This window comes from Columba livia, chromosome 1 (genome assembly GCF_036013475.1).
Source record: "Columba livia isolate bColLiv1 breed racing homer chromosome 1, bColLiv1.pat.W.v2, whole genome shotgun sequence".
Lineage (NCBI taxonomy): Eukaryota > Metazoa > Chordata > Aves > Columbiformes > Columbidae > Columba > Columba livia.
In genome coordinates this window covers 204477535-204497786 of record NC_088602.1, presented here as the reverse complement: position 1 = coordinate 204497786, position 20252 = coordinate 204477535, and the positions used below count along the sequence as shown (strand labels likewise).

Sequence of the window (20252 nt, the reverse complement as noted above, 5' to 3'; positions counted from 1 at the left end):
AAGGGTTTAGGACCAACTCAGTAACGGTGCTCAAACCTCACCTTGTTCAACAAACATACAAACAAGAAAAGCTATAGACGCTGCAGGAAGAGGAAGAAGCACAAACCCCTCCTCTGCATCATGTTGTCGTGCATGGAATGACTGCAACAGCTTTGACTTGCAGCTGCTTGTCTGGGCATTCCCCCGAGACAGAAGAGTTTGAGCCTTGTGGTTCAAGGACAGGACTGCACCTGGTTTCCTCTCTTGAATGAGTGACCTCCCGAGCTGCAGAATAGCAGAGCAGAAGGAGCCATGAGAGCCCATCAGTGCAGCCTTTGGTGCTGACTTGGCACCTTGTCCAGGTGGAAAAGGGCTGACGACTGATGTTTTGCACCGCGGTATTCAATGGTGCACCGGCCACCAGAAGTTCTGAGCAGCAGAAATAATACAACACAGCCATCGAATGCAGTTTTGCTCTGATTTAATCAGTATTTAAAAAAAAATAGATTCTGAAAGTAAGAGAATCTTTCAGAAAGCAATGAAAAACATTGCGAAAGGCGAGAGGCTCATTTTGATGCACATCACCCTGCCACCGGCACATCCTGAGGAGCATCTAACAGCCTCCCTGACCTAGCAGCACCTTTTCCCAGAGCCACCAGCCTACAAGGGGGACTCCCTTGTTTCCAACCGCCTTGGACTGGTTGCACAAGGCCAACGGGAGGCTGGTTTGCGGTCCAGTAGCTCCCAACCCTGTCAGCCACATATTTCACTTGTGCCAGCGCTGCTTGGTAAGATATGATGCCACACCAGCTCACGTTTGAGGAACTCTACTAGTGATCATTCCCATTTTTCTCTGTGAGCAGTTACTGCTTCCCCTTTATCCAGTTCCTAACAACAGTTGATTCTGCTGGTACCAATATCCTCACCTTCATCAGCTGCATTAGCAACTTCCCGTGCGAGCTCATACCACTGGCTTGCATGAAACTCTGATTAATTGTATTTCTTTTGCATAGAAAAGGAGGTTGGAAACATTAAAAAACATACCCTTGCATAAAATCTTATGTTAGTATATCATCATTCCAAAGGTATGCCACATGAGAAACTTCTAAAAACCAAGAATGAAAACAATCAAAAATGTCAAGGTGTTCTTTCAAGACTAATTCTTCAATTGTCTAAGATAACCACAGCAAATCTAGGCCAGGTTTTCTTTGATGTACATCAGCTATTCAGCCTCAGTGCAATTATTTTGTATTAGCATAAAATGATTTTGCAGTGCAGCATTTGGCTGTTACCAGCACAGAGGTCATCAAACCACACGCTGTTCCTATTGCAGAGGTGCTGTCTGCGCTCTCTGGTCGGAGCAGCTCATTCTCAGACACGTGTTCTCCATCGTGCTCTTCAGAGGTTGTTCTACAGGTTGATTCTTTCCCCTTGCACAAGCCGTGCTCGGAAGCTCCAAATGTCCTTCAAAACAAAAATGAGACAAAGGAAAAGCCTTAGGGGCTGGCAAAAACATGGTGACCAAGATTCCACTTTACAGAGATGGAAATAGGTACAGCATTCTCAGCTTAGCTTCCTACCCATAAAAACATATTAAAACGCTTGAATATCCTTTCAAATCCCAAATATCAAGAACCAACAGCTTCCTAACAAGGGGAGGAGGAGGAGGGGCAGGTGCTGATCTCTTTTCTTTAGTGACCAACGACAGAACCCGAGGGAATGGCAGGAAGATGTGCCAGGGGAGGTTCAGGTTGGATATGAGGAAAAGGTTCTTCACCCAGAGGGTTCTGGACACTGGAACAGGCTCCCCAGGGAGGTGTCACAGCCCCAAGCCTGACAGTGTTCAAGAAGAGACTGGACAACACCCTCAGACACATGGTGTGAACTGTGGGGTTGTCCTGTGCAGGGACAGGAGTTGGACTGGGTGATCCTTGTGGGTCCCTTCCAACTCAGGACATTCTATGATTCTATGAAAACGCAGCCCTAAGACAGAGGTGCAGCCTCCACTTCCCGGAGACAGGTTGGTTGCAGGTGTGACACGGATGGCAAGGTGCCAACGGTTCAATCCTGGAAGGTGGCAGAAGAGGAAACATGAGCAGCACAGAGAACAGGACCCTTGCAGAAGTCTCCCTTGCCTGCTTGAGCAACACATGCCTCCCTTGCGTGCCTTTGGGTCATCAAAAAAGCTCACCAGCTACTACACCTTCATACTGCTGCCCATGAGCAAGTGATATTCCCTGTGCATCAGAAACCAGCAGGAAATAACAGGTACGAATGCAAGGCCTCAGCCAGAAATGAGCTGCTGGGCAGGCACTGCTGCAGGCTGTAAAGCAGAGCAGACCACGGCTGTTTGCTTCACCAAGCTAAAACTTGGGCAAGTACCTACCTCAGCTTCACAGTGTCAGGATTACCTGGTTCTTATCATTAGTCTTGTGAAGGTGAAATATAAGAGCTGGGCGCTCCTCTGGGAGAAAGCTACAACTCTGGTTAAAAAAACCCCTTAAAGCTACATGAAAACACACAGACTCATCTGAGGCTTGTAGGGGCACACACGCAAAAGAAGGGAACAGAGCTGGTGAGGGGCTGGAGCACAAGTGTGATGGGAGCAGCTGAGGGACCTGGGGGGTTCAGCTGGAGAACAGGAGCTGAGGGGAGACCTTCTGATCTCTGAACTGCCTGAAGGGAGGCTGGAGCATGGAGGGGGTTGGTCTCTTCTCCCAAGTAACAAGTGACAGGATGAGGGGAAATGGCCTCAAGTTGTGCCAGGGGAGGTTCAGATTGGATATTGGGGAAAAATGCCTTCACCAAAAAGGTTATAAAGCATCGGAACAGGCTGCCCAGGGAAACGGTTGAGTCACTGTCCCTGGAGGGGTTTAAAAGATGTGTAGAAGTGGTGCTTATGGACAGGGCTTAGAGGTTGGATTGCTGTGTGAGGTTAATGGTTGGACTCAATAATCTTAAAGGTCTTTTCCAACCAAAATGATTTTATAATTCATTTCCATGCACGAGAAGGAAACCTCATTATGCATCACTTCAGGTTTCACCATGTTCCTAAATGACTCCAGGAATAAAAAGTCAAGCAAGCTGTAACTTTACAGACAACATATAAGATCAGGCTTGCAAAACACAGCTGGACACCCCACCATACCCAGCACAGCATGGGAAAAACAAAACAAAACAAAACAGAAACCCCAAAGGTGAAAAGGAAAGTCTTCTTCTCCCTAATGCTCTATATATTGTAATATCTGCAAAATATGTACATTTTAAAATAAAGTCGTTGCCTGCTACATCTAGAATTTACTGCCTCAATACCGGCTGTGCAGGTGTTTGGGAGCTGCTGTGGATTGAGAAATTCAGAACATTTCCATCCCAGTAACAAGGTTCAGGGTTTTTTTCAGTAGCTGAATCCCTGAAGAATTTAGGTTTGCTTTCTATTTCACACAATGGTTTCATTTATTCAACAAGAGTCCATTACCCCTTTTAGTTTGTTTTTGGGGCAGATGTATATCACTGCTGACACACCTGCTGTAGCCTCAAGTCTAAACAACTGACGTGGGAAGGGATTGACGTGCACTCACAAAACCCATTTGGACAAGCACAGCTGGAGGAGGAACTTCCAGAGCTCAAGGGGTGTGAAGGGGCTGCCCAGGGAGCAAAGCCACTTCTCCAGCATAGCAAGAAACAGCCTTTTGAGCAAAAAGGCCCCAAAAAAGCCTGCTGGACATCCCCTGAACATCAGGTCTTTTATTCTGCCAAGCACCTCTGCTTGACACAGCTGAACCGGGCATCACAAAAATCACAGATCTGTCACACAAGCGAGAATTAGGAAAGAGAACTGACCTGGATTGTAACAAAGGACACACAGAAAAGTCTTACCCTGAGTTCCACGGATGTCATGTTGTATCTCTTTTCAAACATATCTGCCAGCTCTTTCTCCAGGTGCTCTTGCGTCGTGTTCTTGACGTCAATGTAGTAGCACTCCGAGCTGGCGAAGTGACAGCTTATACTCTGCGTGAGGAAATCAGGCATCACTCACTACCACACTGATTACAAGTGGGAAAAAGGAAAACTCTCGTGCAACCCACATCGTGGACACCCTGTCCCTTCCTTACAGATCATGTCAGCAAATTCCTTCCTCCTTTCTGAGCAATCCTGCTCTCCTGAGAGTGTCCCCTTGGAGAAATACACTTGCTGGAAAAATACTCTTGCTTGCTGACATGCTCTTCTTCATTCCTTCTCTCCCAAATGCTCCCCCAGCATGAACAATACTACTACATCTCAGAATATCAGCAGCTAGATTGGGAACGGGGATAGTCAGGGTTGGAGCAGACCTGTGTGAAGTGAAGGTTCTTGCTTTCTGCACCCAGACAGTCATATCAACCCACTAGTTTTGTAATAAGCTCTTGCTTAAGCAGGGTCTAGAGGAAAAACTAGCAATGGCCCACCAAAAAAAGCTGTTCTCTCATTACACGAGCTGTGCCAGCTGCAAGTGAGACCATGCCAGATCTCAAAGGGTGCTGAACCATAACCTGGCTCAGAGAGGTCCAAGGTACTCACTGATTAACCCTAAAGACAAGCAGATTTTGGGATCTGGCACAGTATGAGGAAGCTCTTGTGTCTCGGTTGGGTACCAAACAGGATTGTTGCTTCAGTACCCAGGAAAGAACCAGCAGATGGGACTCTCTGGACCTGATGCCCTCTCTGCTTTCAGGACTGCAGGAGGAAGGAATTCCACACCAGTAAACTGCTACTGGGGTGGAAAGAACGGGAGTCGATGCAGGCAATGGAGCAGCCTGTGTTGCAGTGCATGAGGGGAAGTAGCTGCATTGCTGCTGGTGGCTACACCAGTACTGGTGGCTGCAGTTCCCTGAAGTGCCTGCGTGAATACACCTCTGAGAAAGGATCAGGCCTCCAAAGGACGGCACATTTGCCTGTTTCAGTTAAATAACCATGATGCAAAACGAGCAGATGATGCGTAATCACATTTTCAATAGAAAAATGGGTCATGTTATGATATAAATAAATATTATTTATTGGATGACAGAGGTTCCCGCTCTCCAGAGGTGAGATACCAAGAGGGTGGGGGAAGAAAATGAGAGAAGCTCCTGATATTTGGAACGGCTGAAAGGGAACTATTGGAAAAGCAAATGCGGCCAGCCAGGCTTCAGACATCTAATTTCTACCCCTGCTCTGTTTTTCTCAAGCAGCCCCACAGCAGGCTCTTCTCCCAGAAGACAGAGACGTTTGAAAATTAGAAAAAAGAGTGTTAAAGTATATTAGGAAGCTAAAAAGTCATTAAAAAGTTTACCCACATATTCACGAGCTTGGAAAGCAGCAGGGGGATAGTTTGATCAGTTTTAAAACATATCAAAAATATCAAAAGCTTTATTGAGAGACAGTTTCCTACCTTTCGGAAACCTGTTGTCTTGTTTATGCCAGAGCCGTGAATGAGCAGGGGATGGAAGAACACTGTGTCTCCCTTCTCCATGACAAGGTGAACTTTGGGACTCTTCTCATCCTCATCAAGCAGCCCATGGAAAAGTTTGTTGGTTTTACCCTAGATAAAAGAAGGCTGAGTTGAAATCACTTGGTCAAAATTAAAACAAGTGCTGATTATCAGTGAGAGGGACTGCAGGGACAGCTACTGATCTGCTTTTCTCTGGGCAGCGTATTTCACATGTCCAACCAAGAGCCTGCCCATTTGCCTACAATTCTTCCTACTCCAAGCCTGAGGTAGAGCAAAATAATACCTTTTCTCTTTCCTGAAGCTGGATTCAATTAAGAACATTTCTCTGCTGGACAGAAGAGAGAAGGGCAACAGGGAACCCCAGAGGTGTGGCCTGATGCCACTACTGGGGTCATAAAATCATGGAATGTTTTGGATTGGAAAGGACCTTAAAGATCATCTAGTCCAACCCCCCTGCCATGGGCAGGGACACCTTCCACTAGACCAGGCTGGTCAAGGCCCCATCCAGCCTGGTCTTGAATGTCTCCAGGGATGGGGCACCCACAACTCCTCTGGGCAGCCTGTTCCAGTGCCTCACTACCCACATGGCAAAGAATTTCTTCCTTATATCTAATCTAAATCTCTCCCTTTTCAGTTTAAAGCTATTACCCCTTGTTCTGTCACTGCAGGCCTTGATAAAAAACTCCTCCCATCTTTATTATCAGCCCCTTTTAAGCACTGAAAGGCCACAATAAGGTCTCCCTGGAGCTTCTCTTCTCCAGCTGAACACCCCAACTCTCTCAGCCTGTCCTCCCAGCAGAGCTGTTCCAGCCTCGGATCACTCCTGTGGCTCCTCTGGCCCCTGTCCAACAGGTCCATGTGTGTCCTGTGCTGAGGACCCCAGAGCTGGACCAGCACTGCAGGTGGGGTCTCACCAGAGCGGAGCAGAGGGGCAGAATCACCTCCCTGACCTGCTGCCCACGCTCCTTGTGATGCAGCCCAGGACACCATTGGCTTCTGGGCTGCAAGCGCACATTGCTCATGTTGAGCTTCTCATCAACCAACACTCTCAAGTCCTTCTCCTCAGACCTGCTCTCAATCCATCTCCATCCAGCCTCTGTTTATGCTTGGGATTGCTCTGACCCATGTGCAGGACTTCGCACTTGGCCTTCTGCTCCCAGTATAACCATCACCAACGTCAGGCCATCGGTTCTTAAGAGCAAGATACCACTTGATATTTAATTGCGCCCAGTTGTTTACTCTTCAGCCTCTCTTTTGGACAGTACACATGCTCACCAGGGCAGGAACAAATTCACAGAAGAAAGAGTTCTGAGACTCAGCAAAGGCAGTGGAAAATGACTGTATGTGTTTAGGCCATTATGCAACAACATGCCAGACAATTTCTAGGTGAAGGTGGGAACAGAGGCAAATCGACCCAGGGTACATGGACTGCGGCCAACCAAGCAACCCCCTCCTAAAGAAACAAGTCAGTGTTTGCATAAACAGAAAAAACCACCACTGAAAACCTCAGCTTTGACCTGCACCTCACCCCTGCACAGTGAGCCCTCCCCAGCCAAAACGTGATCCCCTCATGCACGCCCTCCCCAGCCCCTCAAGCCCCTCTACCTCCCACTCTGGATAGCCGTGAGGCTTCAGGGGCTCCTTGTGCGTCCCTGGCTGCACAACCAGGCACCCGTTGTTCTGGTCGGCCCTCTCCATGGCGGTCCAGGCGCACACGATGAGGTCCGCGGGCCGGAAGGGGAAATAGTGCAAGTCCTGATGCATGGGGTGGAGGAAAGTCTGTTTATCTGCAACACAGGTTCAAAACCTTCAACCTCATTATGGAATCACAGAATCATTTCGGTTGGAAGAGACCTTCAAGATCATTGAGTCCAACCATTAACCCAACACTGTCACTAAGCAATGTCCCTAAGAACCTCATCTACGTGTCTTTTAAACCCCTCCAGGGTGGTGACTCCACAACTGCCCTGGGCAGCCTGTTCCAACGCCTGACAACCCCTTCCAGCAAGAAATTTTTCCTGATATCCAATCTAAACCTCCCCTGGCCCAACTTGAGGCCATTTCCTTTCATCCTATCACCTTTTACGTGGGAAAAGAGACCAACACTCTGCATGGTACAACCTCCTTTCAGCCAGTTGTAGAGAGCTATAAGGTTTTGTGAACTTTACCCAGCATGATGTTGCACAAACCTTTCCCAGTACAAAGGGTTTCAAACTGTTGTGCTGTCTGAAGTCACCTGATCTCCCACTGTGTTGCAAGCAAAATCAACCCTGTTGTGCTGCACCCAACACGTTTATTTAGCCCTCTTTAAAAAAACAACAAAATAAATCTCAATTTATGGACAGACAGCCTACCCAGCACTCTATTAACAATCATTCTAGAGGCTTTTTTTCCCGTGAAGTCTAAAACAAAAACAAATATTTCTGAAGGTCTTTTTGTTACTTATTTTCCCACTATGGAAATGGAAATATATCATCCACATCGGAACAGTCTTATGTGTATTAATTATATATTTATTTTGCCAGTGAGCTTGCTTCTCAAATAGATATAGTTAGGATGTTTCCACTTCCCTCACTTGCCGTATTATTTATACTTTGGGCAGCATAGAGAACTCTCCTGAGATCTGTACCTCTCCTAAAGTACTCCTCAAAGACCTTGAATACAGAGCAAATATAAAGCAGCTTCCCATTTCTTGTCTGTTACTGGTTTGTTTTCACTTAAAAAAAAAATACATATATGGTCTCCTGTTGAATTTTCAAACCAAAATGATACAGCTTTCTGTGGAGTATTTAAGATGACAAGCGGAGATGACTTGAACTAGCTCAGTACTTTAATAACTCAATGTACTATGTATCTGCCCAGAAGCTGCACAGTTAAGAACAAGAAACATAGCTCAGGTCTCAACTTCGCTAAACCAAAACAGCTCATGCAGAGTCAAAATTACTTTGAAAAATTGTAATATAGTCAGTCCTGTTTTCTTCCTCCCTCCCTGCCCATCACCCTTCTATAAATTATTATCACATCTTCCAGCAGCAGGAGCCAAAGCCAGGCTTCAAAATCCTTCTTTTGGCACCTATTCAAGTGTCTTCATATCAAAGTGCTGACGGTGTAACAACTAACAGTGACATCAGGAGCATATCAGCTCCAAGCAGAGGATGATCTCTGTATTTATAGCCTTTTGCCAAGGTCCATGGAAGCACGCCTTTGCAACACATTTGAAAAGTCAAGCTTGGAAAGGGTATAATGATTTAAACCCTGTACCTTTAAGCAAGAGAATGTGGCTGAACAGAGAGCTCGCTTGCCCACTTTGGACACATCACTGGTACAGCCAAGACAACCACCATCTTTAGCCAACAAACATCCACTGAACATCAAAAGACAAGAAATCTTATTGCATCAAGCCAAGGTTAAAAGAAAACAAACTATTACCAAATTTGCCTTGTAAATTTTCAAAGTTACATGGTTTTAATTTGTTTCATTTTTTAAACAGCTTTCCTAAAACACTGAGTTCAGTTTTGGCTGGATAGAGAGCATACACACACCACTTTCTCTATTTTCCTCTTATCCACATTTTTCTTACCAGAATCTGGAAGTTTATTAATCAGCATGGTGTGCATTGCCATGATGTTTGGCCCTGTGAAGCACTCCACATATCTGAGGACCTATGGGGGGGAAAACATTAGAAATAAGAATTAGAAACATGAAAGGCAAGAGGAAAGATTGCTGAGGAAGCGCTGGGACGTGGGTGTTCGCCTGAGGACTAGGGTAAAGGAGGAGGAGGTTGGGATGGAGGGATGCAGGACAGGAGACAGGGTCCAGCACAATGGTTGGAAACCAAGATAAAAGATGGTGCAAGAAGCTGCTGGGTGGGGTTGAAAAGATGGGGAAGGTCATAATTCCACAAAGCTATTGTGGTGTCTGCCACAACACAAACATGGCCACAAAGCTGGACCTGCTGACAGAGGAGAAGCTTTGCCAAGATAAAAGACATCCAGAACATGTTGCTGATCTGTCCTACCAGCCTGGCAAGGTTTGGGATGGTCACATTCCTGACTGGCTCCGCACCACAGGAGCAGAGGAGCACAGCTTTAAGTCTTCTGCCCTGACCACAATCCATCCTGTGTTCATGCAGAACACTTTTAAAAGATGACTTGATATTCCTTCCTCACATATGTACTTATGGGACTGACACACAGGGGCTCTAAGGGATAAAGGATGTAGTTTTAGCAGAATTAAAAGCAGCTTTTTCACGTAGGCATTAAAACATAGATACACGCATACAGGCCCTTCCACCACCATCCCCATGCTTAATGGTTTTGGCGGTACAGGGTTGTTTGCTTGGTTGTTTTTTTTACCTCTGGCAGTGTACAGTATCTGAACAACTCTTCATCTTCCTGGAAGTCCTGCACTTTATTAATTGCTTTCTCAGACTGACCATACAGGAATCTCAGGGACTCATCTTTCATAATCATAGCTCCTGGTGGATTCACCTCTTTTTTACAGATCCTGATGAACTCCTTCCTGCAAAGCAGAGGGAACATCCATGCTGGGAGAGTCCAGTTTCATCCAGCTTCCCAGAGCTCCCTCGAGATGCTGCTGCACTCAGGACCCCCCAGCACCTTAGGCAAGTGCCCCGTACCTGAAGCGCTCAATGTCTTTGTCAGAAATGAGCTTCTTAATGAGCAGATACCCGTTGTCTTCATAGAACTGCCTTTGCTCTGTGGTGAGGACATTGTTGGCCAGGGTATAGCTGAGACACAGAGAAGCAGCATGTTAGTAGAATCACAGAATAGTTTGGGTTGGAAAGGACCTTCAAAGCTCATCCAGTGCCACCCCTGCCATGAGCAGGGACATCTTCACCCAGATCAGGTTGCTCAGAGCCCCGTCCAGCCTGGCCTGGGATGTCTCCAGGGATGGGGCATCCACCACCTCTCTGGGCAACCTGGGACAGTGTCTCACGACCCTCACTGTCCAGCCTGAACGTCCCCTAGGGGAGTACTGGGCAGAACAACAGGAGCAGCGCTGATGAGACCTGGCAGGGAGATGGTGACATGGGGCATCAGCAGCTGCTGGGGAGCATTGGTGAGAAACACTCCCCACTTGCATGTCCACCTCGGCTCTGCAGACATGCAGCGTCCCATGCCCTAGCAGAGCTGGCACGGTGTGTCCATGGCTGTCCAGCATCTCTGCCCACAGCCACCCACTACTTCTGCGACAGAATTCAAAGCATCCCACTTGCGCCCCACTTTCAAAGCAGGAAAGCTGGGATTGGTCCTCCACAGCTTTATTCTCAACAGAGATAGCGAAGCACATGGGAATAGTTCCTGCAGTCAGATTACACACTCAAACATCTTCAAGATGCACATACAAGCTTTTTTGTTAAACTATAGTTAAGCAAAGGAGAATATACTCTTGCAAAATGAAAGGCTACACAATGTCTGGTGATCAACAAGTGTGCTAGGGTAGAAAAAAGAATGGAGTTCTGAAGAGTATTTCTTTTAATCTCTACAAAGGAAGATCGAGCTTACCGAAACCTCCCTGGCTGAGGGACAGCACTAACTTGGGCTGAAGTAGGAATGCTTGTCTGGAATGGAAATTAAGGAATATACACTCAAGCACCATAGAATAGAAGAACATCTATACACATGCATCCTGAATCCTATAATGCTGTTAATCTTATAGATAAGTGCTGTGCTGGACATCCAATTAATATTTTTCTGTATTTTACTTCTAAAAAAAAATCTTTCCCCCTTTCAGAGTAGCACATCTGGCAGAGAAGTATAAAATAACAGCACAGTACAGCCTTGTCCAAGTATACAGGAAAGTCAATACAAAACGCCTGAGACTCCCGAGTAGTCCATGGGCCTCAATTAATTCCACAGAACTTCCAGACACTTAGTGCTCAGTGAAGATGTTCACTTGTCCAATTTCCTTCTCTATGCTCCCGACCTACCCAAAATCTGGGTTGCCTCCCAGAGGTGCTTCTCCAACTCTCTCCTCCTAACATCATTCATTTTGGTGAGGATGAGGAGTATTTTAACTTTTCTCTTCCCCTCACACACATGCTTTTAAGAAGAACGTATTCACAGACACGTTAGCCAACTGGGTGGGCTATGTAACACCTGGGAGCACTCAGAAGCAAGCAAACGCTTTTGGAGGGACCAAAGCAAAGGCACAGGAAGGTCTGAAGATCTCCAGAAGCTTTTCCAAAGCACCTCCCTGCCAAGTCTCAAGGCACGGTGCAAACTCCTGCATATCTAAGACAAGCAAAATAAACCTGTGTAGCTCTATTAGAAACCATCTCACAGACACTGGGTGGGATGGTCCTGCAGCATCTGACCTAGGCAAGCCAAACACCCAAATCATTCAAGAGGTGCCGTTGCATTTCCAAATCTCCCCTCTTTGCCTGCATTTTGAGGAAACCATCTTCATTTCTAGAGTTAGTGTGCTGTTTTCTTTCCCAGTGTGCTACACCAGGCAGCACCTGAGCTGAATTCGCAGCTGTAGGAACAAAGGTCTCCACAGGCACTTATCAATGTGACTTTTTCTCAGCTGCTTTCCTGTAAGGAGATAAGTGCTGGTGTTACTGAAGCAGCACTCCCCTCTGGCTCCTATACCAAGCTAGAAAGAAAAACCTGCCACATTTCACCTTCCTCTCCTTCCTGAGGCCACGATAAGATGTTGAAGGCAGAGTTTTCCCACCATTACGCAGAAATAATTCATCTTCCAATATACCAACACAACCAATATACAAATATCTCTAATATACCAATCCCTAACTCCAGGAGGAAACTGGGTATGTACAAGATGTTCTTAAGCTTTCCATTACACAGGTTAATTTTAAATAGAGAGGATCAGGATGCTCTCTCATCCAGGTGGGAAGGTTTTGGGGCTTGGGGTGAACTGGCAGGAGGCAGCTGACCCTGCTGCAGGGCTCACGAAGCAGAGAAATGTGGGTGCACACAGCTGCACCCCAGCATGGCAGCACGGAGACCCCGTGAGTGGTTTTCACATCCTGTGTCTCTGGTATCGCTGTCAAGATATTTCTCCTTTCATAAAGGGAGAGGCATTTTCTTAGAGGAAAAGTGACTGTCTTACTCAAATCACTAAAGCCACAGGTTAAAAGAAAACCAGTGCAGTGCTGTAACATATAGCAAATAAATCTATTCATGTTAGATTTTGTCCTTTACTTTATCCACACACCTTTCTTGCTCCAGCCTAGCTTAGTCATATTTTTGTCCAAAGCTCCTTGCATCAGTACCATTGTAGCTGGATTTAAAATAACAGCTCGTGCAGCGCATCTCCTGACTTACTCCATCTTTACAATCAGAGTGCTTTTCCTAGCATTTGCTTCCAATTTTGTGTTCCTACTTGCACCTTTGCCTTATGGCAGTTTGAATTGACTACTATTCATTTATTTTCATATTTTTAATTTATTTGAAGACTCCAACATCCTGTTTGACCACATCTTCTTTGCCAATTTATTATGATTCAGAGGTAACTTGTCAGCATTCAGGCCTCACTGAGAATCAGCAGCATTTAAATATATATATATATATATATATATTTTAAAGCAAGATTTATGGCAGCAGCTTTAATAATACTATCAGTAAGCAGTCTTCATTTAGCTTTTGGAAACATGGGACAGAACAACGTGAAAACTTCTTTCTGCCCCAGCATCCTTCCTCTGATCTATCTCAAAGCTAGCAGCCTCAAATATTCCCACCTCATTTCCCACACACGAACCAAACCCTGATGTCTTTCCTGCTGCTGGTCTACCCTTCAAGCCTGTACCTCAACAAAATCTGGGGCTCACTGTGCAATTGCTAAGTCTTGCAGAGTTTATCTCCCCCAAACCCATGAATCTCTAGGAAGATAATTTCCTGCAGGTAACCCCATTGCCCAGTGCCGGGGGGGATGTGCCATGGGGGGCTGTTGAGAGGCAAGTGGCTCATCAGATGCACATCCCAGGACCTGACGGGCGAGGGGGCTGAAAATCAGATAAAAAGCACCACGAAACAAGAGGTTTTGGGGGTGGGATGAGTGCTGAGGCCAAAACACCATGGGACGTGCTGCCCTGGAGCATCCCAGCTCACCGAGAGGCTGCGTGGGGCACGGCCTCCCTGCACATCACCACCCCGTAAACAAGGCACAGGACTGTGACATTGTCTGTGTCTTTCCCGAGTGGGTACGCCTCTAAACCCCCTCCTTGGCACACAGGAACACACGGTGCGGGGAGTGCTGGGCAAAGCTGGCTGGGGTGGGGAAGCAGAGCTGCAATGGGGTCAACATCCCACTCCCCCCCTTCCCACCGCACATCGGAAAGGATACAAGAGCGGGGGCTGCTCCCAGCCGCGGGGAGAGGTGCCGGAGGATGGTGTCCAGCCGAGCCGCCGGCCCCGACCGCTTCCCCAGCTGCTCCATCGCGCTCGGGGAAGCCGGAGCGCTCAACCCCCAGCCTGGCCCTACAAACACAGCCGGGGAGAAGCAGGGCCCTGTTGGCGTCTGCGGCCTTGGCCTCAGCTGCTCATGCGCCAGCAGCTGTGCATGCTCAGAACGGCTGGAAACGCCGTGTGAGCCAAGGGCTGGCAGGGTTTGCAGATGGGAGGGCCTGCGGGCGGCTGGGACGGACGTGGGGAACGCTCAGCACATGCTTTTGCACGTTCTCCCGGTGTTTTTCCCCTTCTCTGCCAGCAGTTACTGAGCTGGAAGGATTTCATCAGCCCTGTGCAGAGAGCAACACTTGATGCTCCCAGGCGCAGATCACGGCCGACGCTGGCACGGGTGTTTCCTTTGTCTCCCGTCTCTAAGGAAACTGCCAGAGCTTTTAGAGAGATTTTTATGGACCCACTGTCAGCCCAGTGTGGTGGCAGAGCAGCTTGTTTCCCAAGTACCTCATTTGCACTGACAGAGATCTGGGATGCTTGCAGACTGCACCAAAAATTCGCACCCGAGCCTGGGTGTTGTGCTGGGTGGCCTTTCTGTCCAGCCTTCTGGCACAGCTCTGGTGCTTTTGAGTAAGAAAGAGAGGGCAAGGGGCAAAAGGAGCAGTGCAGCACCTGGGGAGGCGGGAGGGGATGAAAAAAAAAGCCCAGAGTGGAAAACCTGGGGCAGGGAGAGGGGGAAGAAGTGTAAAAAATGTGCAGCTGCAAATAGAGGTTGCAAAAAATAAGCCGTAGAGGATTGGTGTTTCTCTGAAGCTGGGATACACTTAAAAGTAGTATATTCAATATACACTGTCCTTAGCACGCTCTCATCTGCCTTAATTACCACTGTGAGTGTGTCACCTGGCACATTCTAGAAGAATATTAAGGGACTGAAAATGGCCCCATCAGTAAGACCTGCAGCACAGTTCATAAGATTATTTTTGTCATGTTTGCACATCCCCTGCTGCCACCGTGCTGTAGAGCCTCATTGCTCCTGCAAAGTGGACTTCAGGCCCCCTGTGTCACGGTTCAGACTAGTTTGTGCCACTGGTGTGACAGTTCATCCTTCAAGCACAACACCAGGAAGAAGACGCTGCTGGAATCTGCTGTCCTTCATCTTTCCCTGGGCCAAGGGGATTCATTTCTGACCAGGACAGAGCAGGGAGGTGGGGGCAGAAGCGGGAGCTCTGAGGAGGATGAAGGTGGGAGGAAGGCAGCGTGCTGCCTGCTCTGGGTCCAGCCCTGCTGGCTGCTCTCCCACCTACTCACCCAAGAGATGGAGAAGTTTGGGATCCAGATGAGGGAGCCAGGAGAGCCCAGAGAAGCAGTAAAATGAGGGCAGCAAACCCGGTGATAAATACACTGCGATAATATAAACTGGACAGCAGCATCAGGACTGGAAGGAAATTATGCTAAGAATTTGCATTATTTTGCCAACCCAACATAAGCAGGTACATCTTCACACCTGCCCATTTGTTCATAAACCCCTTGCTCATGAGCAGCAAAACCGGGCCCTGCTCCCAAAGATGCCCCATCAAGAGCAAGTCCCTTGTTGCTCCAGATGGTTTCATGATGACAGGTTGTGCACTAAAACTCTGCATCACAGCTGCTGTAGGAAGCTTAAGTCCATTTTGCAATGGGTTTTGCTGGAATCTGAGGTGACATGTTGATGGATCAGATGTTCAGCTGTCAATATGGAAAGCCTCATGCTATTGCTATAGATAAACAGATGCCAAGGCAGGGATGGGAAGTGCTTCTCCTAAAAGCCAATTCCTTTTAAAACTCTGTGGCAAAACTCCCAATGATTTAAGTAAAAACGTACCAGAGCAGGTTTTACATGATCCATTTGTGGCAGCTGCCTGGACTGGTTCTGCTTGTGGTTCTCATAGTCAGAGGCTCCACCTATGTTCAGAGGAGTCGCTCCCTTCAGGGGCTACAACAAAACATAGGCTGATCACAAAAATAGGACAAACAAGTTTAGGAATTTAAAAAACCCTCTCACATGACAAAACTATTTTGTGTAGTCAGAGGCGAGTGTATAGGCACCACGAAGGAACGACTTGCGGCAGCAGTGACAGCACCCAGCCCTTCATTGCCAATAAAATCAGGCCTTCGACTCCTGAGCTACAGGAAAAATCTATTAGAAGTCCCTCAAATCAAATTCGGGGGAGAGGAGAGGGAGAGGAGAAAAAGAAAGAAACAACTAGAGTAACAGTCCTAATTGTAACTGCATGAAAGTTCTATTTATATTTCAGATATATGCTGCAATTGCCTTCATAATCCAAACTGAAACAGGAAACCAAATAAATCTTCGTCTTCAAAATTCAGGTTACGATCCCATCAAAAAGATTAAGCAGAACAATACTACACATGTCAATCTGACACAGACCTGTTTGTAATGTAGATGTTTCTTCTACTGCATGTGTTTGACAGAATCTTGTGCAAAAGTGTCTTTCATACCTGAAAACAAACAAACCAACCAACCAACCTAACCAAGAAAACCCCAAAAGGAATATGTAGTGATTTTGCTGTCCTCATTTAGGAGTTTTGAGAACTAAGATTCTTTCATACCTACAAAATACACACTTACATACATACACATATATAATTTTTTAAGCAGGAAGAGCCTCAAAAAACTAATCTCTCTGTGCATTTAATACAATTATTCCTTTTTACTTACTGTGTCTCTGGTCATCTTGATAATACTACCAGTAATACCCAGTAGCACTGGCTTGTACAGTAACTCCCATGTCACTGGACCACCCTGTTACATCACCCCCCCAAATTATTCACGATTCATTCTTAACCCCTCATCCACCTTGGCAGGGAGGAGTAGGTGGTTGAGGTGACTGCCCTTTATTTGTACCTTTGTGCAAATATAGTCCCTGATCAAGCGTTAATACAACAAAAGACTGACCTCAGGCATTGCTGGCACCACCAGTGACATCAATGGCACAAAGGCTGGTTGTGGTGTAGCCACACACTCTAAAAGCAGAAGTGTGACACATAAAAAAACCACGTCCTTTGCATCTTTATCTGATTTTTATACAAAATCAAACCCAAAACTGTGCAGAGTGAGTAATTTTCAAATGCGTTGATATACTTCACTGAAGTAGACTGAATCTCATGAACCTAGGCAAAGAAAGGAGAGAGAGATGCCGCTGATGGTGGCATTCATATTTTTATTAAAATTAATGGCATTTAAGAGGGGCTGTGTCTTTGCAAAGTATTTTTACAGCTTTGTCTGTCAGTTTCCTGAATTTTATGGAACATTTTTATACAGCTGTTTTGCATTTGGCTTTTAGTTTTAATGTTTTCTGCCCATTAAATCACAAAACTAATAAAAACTAAATTATTGAGATTTCTCCAGCAGTACAGGAACGGTCCTAATGCACAGACTTATAATTTAATAAGCATCTCAACTGACTATTAAAATCCTCATTATGATCAGAACTGTAATTCCAAAGATGAGGTCTTCCGAAAGCTTAATTTACTGTGGAAGGGAAGTGGCAGCTGCTCCAACTCAGCAATATTAGCTTTTTTCAACTCAAATGCCAGGAAAGACAGATGTAGATGAGACAATAACAAGAACAACAAAATCTACCACCAACGCAGAGGTTCATTTGTCATCACCAGAAGATTCAAGAACGGCTTCTGCAGATACACAAGCAGTGAAAGGGAGGCAAAGGAAAATGTGGACTTGGTGGAGAACAAACTGTGGGGATGTAGTGACAAAGGACATGGAAAAGGTCAAGGGTCTTGAAGACTCCTCCACCTTGGCCTTCGCTGGCACGGTCAGTTCTTGGCTTCACTGTGCCAAGCAGTGGGGTCTGGTGCCACAAAGCATCACCCACGTTGTAGAAGACAGAGCTGGAGACCACTGAAGCAGGTTGGGTGTTTTCAAGTCCATGGGACAACATGGGATTTATCTGTAGGAGCCAACGTGACTGCAAAGTCACTCTCTCCTGGTGCCAAAGGAGGAGGTTTGATGACTGCAAAACGGCAAGTTTCATACATGTCTTCACAAAAGGCAAGAAGAAGGATCTGAGGACCCTGGTCTCCAAAAAGATTACTGAGTAAACCCTCCTGGATTTGCTGTGTTCACGTACACCAAGGATTTGGAGCAGCCATCACAGATTTACCAAAGGCAAATTGAGTGCGACCAAACTCCTCACCTTCTGTGATGGAAGGGCTCTGTGGACTAGGGTAGAGCAATGTCCAGCCTGCACCTTGACTTTCCGAAGGTTTTTGCCTTCTTGAGACAGACAGACTATAATGTGGGTGGAAAATCAGCTGAACGGCCGAATATGAGCAAGTAGCACCATGAAAAGGGGTGACTGCACACTGGGCTGCGCTGGCAAGAGTGCGGCCAGAGGGCCAAGAGAAGTGGTTCTTCCCTCTGTGAAACAGTTCATGAGATGACAAGTGGACACTGTGTCTAGTTTTGGGCTCCCCAGCACAGACATTGACAGCCTGGAGCGCGTCGAGTGGAGAACCACCAAAATGAGGGGGCTGAAGCACATGATGCACAAGGAAAGGCTGAGAAAATAGCTCAGCTTGAAGAAGAGAAGGCTCCAGGGAGACCCTACAGCTGTCTGCAAGTACCTAATGAGTGGAGATAGAGAAGGCAGCCAAACTCTTCTTGAACGTTTACAGCAAAATTTAGAGACAATAAACACAAACTGCAGCAAGAAAAGTTCCAGTTAGATGTAAGGAGAAGATTGTGCAGAATGGGGATGGCCAAACACTGAAACAGAAATTTCTGCCCTGCAAGATATTCAAAACCTGACTGCACACAGGCCTGGGCACATCCCTGTTACCCCAAGGTTGTCCCTGCTCTGGACCAGGAGGCTGCAAGATACCTGTTCCAAACCAGGTTATTCCGAGTTCAGCTACGGTGGTAGGAGCATTGCCCAACCAACCTACTACAATAATGAATGTACAACAATGTACATAAATACATTTTAAACTTAGAAATATCAGGACAATTTTTCTGAGGGTTGGAGATGTGGGCAACAGCTTTTTCATGTCTACAACAGAAAATAGGCCAACATTGCAAGCAAAAGCACAAAACGGCACTGGTTGGAATATCAGCATTAGCTTAAATATGCCTTGGGTGACAGAAAGACATGATGTCATGGTCTGGAGATGGGACAAGGAACAAATCACATATGTGGAATCAGGGTCTGGTGCAGTAAAGCCTGCGCTAAAGTCTAAACTTCTGCTTCTGGAAGCAGACAAAGCCCAGTTAAAGCTAATATAGACACACTTGGAGGAAATGCTCCATGTGGAGGACACATGGTTGTGGGGCAATTCTAGTTAGTCAAGAGACAAGCTGAACAGCATCACTTTCCGCAAAAGCGAAGTCCTGTCTCTAGATCAGGCCTCTGCCGAACTTCAAGCTTTGGGCAACCCCTACCCACCGGCTGTGGCATTGCAGCCTGGCTTCTACCCAGCCTGAGAAATGGGCTTTTGGGGCCACAGCTGTTCCCAACTTCTGAACTGTGGGTGCCCACCCACTCAAAGAAAGAGAAGTCTTCAGAAATACCAGAGACAGCTAGATCCATCACAGCCAGCTCTAAGAGCTTAAATACTCCAAGCTTTTCCTGCACGGTTGGCTCTCGCAACACCAGCTGACCTCAGCAGAAGTCTCTTCTGCAGAGATGTTTCTCTCATTGAGGTCCTACCACTCCCCGAAGGGATCCCCTTCTCCCTCATGACCTCTCAGCCTGGGAAAAATGCTGATCTAAAGGCTGAATAAGGGGATATTTTATTATCTTTGCCCTCTTCAAACACTGGCCGCAGAGGTTGATGTCACGCCTTATGGTCAGAATGCAGGTGACAGTGACCCAGAAGGTGACTCTTCCCAACTGTTCACCAAGCGTTCAGTGAAAAAAATAAACCAGTAAGCATTGGCCACTGTGCCCATCTGTTCCTCCCACAGTCACTCAGGTTTGCTGCTCTCTTACTGCAGCATTCACATGAATTTTCATCTCTCCTAAATAGAAAAGGTTCAGTCGTGAAATTCTAGCAACACATGAAATCAAAATAATACCTTAAAAAAAAGGAGGACAAAACTATTCTGACTTCACAAAATGCCACAGACAATTTTAAGAGTATGATTTTCCCCAATGAAAAAGCAAAAGGCTGAGAAAACCAAGGTATTAAAGAGAGGTAACAGATACCGGCTTCCCAAGAACACATGCTACTTATCAAACGTATTGCTTTGGCTAGTGAATATTCCAATTAAGTTCCTTCTTCTTAATCTCCACTCTTCTCACAACTTCAATGAAGTGTTACAAGCAGCCTTCTCCTATAGACTGAGGGATGGAAGTTGGTACATGCAGAGGTACCTGTGTATGCAAACAAAAGTACATTAC

At 46.4% G+C, this 20252-nt stretch overlaps 1 protein-coding gene across 1 annotated transcript; it reads right to left on the bottom strand.

Moving 5' to 3' along the window:
• Positions 1-443: 443 nt before the first annotated feature.
• On the bottom strand, positions 444-14172 carry PHYH (phytanoyl-CoA 2-hydroxylase). The gene is made up of 9 exons (XM_005510298.3): positions 13778-14172; positions 10975-11030; positions 10086-10196; positions 9802-9967; positions 9027-9108; positions 7052-7233; positions 5387-5536; positions 3856-3987; positions 444-1443 (listed from the first exon to the last, which is right to left on the bottom strand). Exons 1-9 carry the CDS (start codon positions 13868-13870, stop codon positions 1390-1392), a joined length of 1026 nt encoding a protein of 341 aa, XP_005510355.3. The 5' UTR covers positions 13871-14172; the 3' UTR covers positions 444-1389.
• Positions 14173-20252: the final 6080 nt, after the last annotated feature.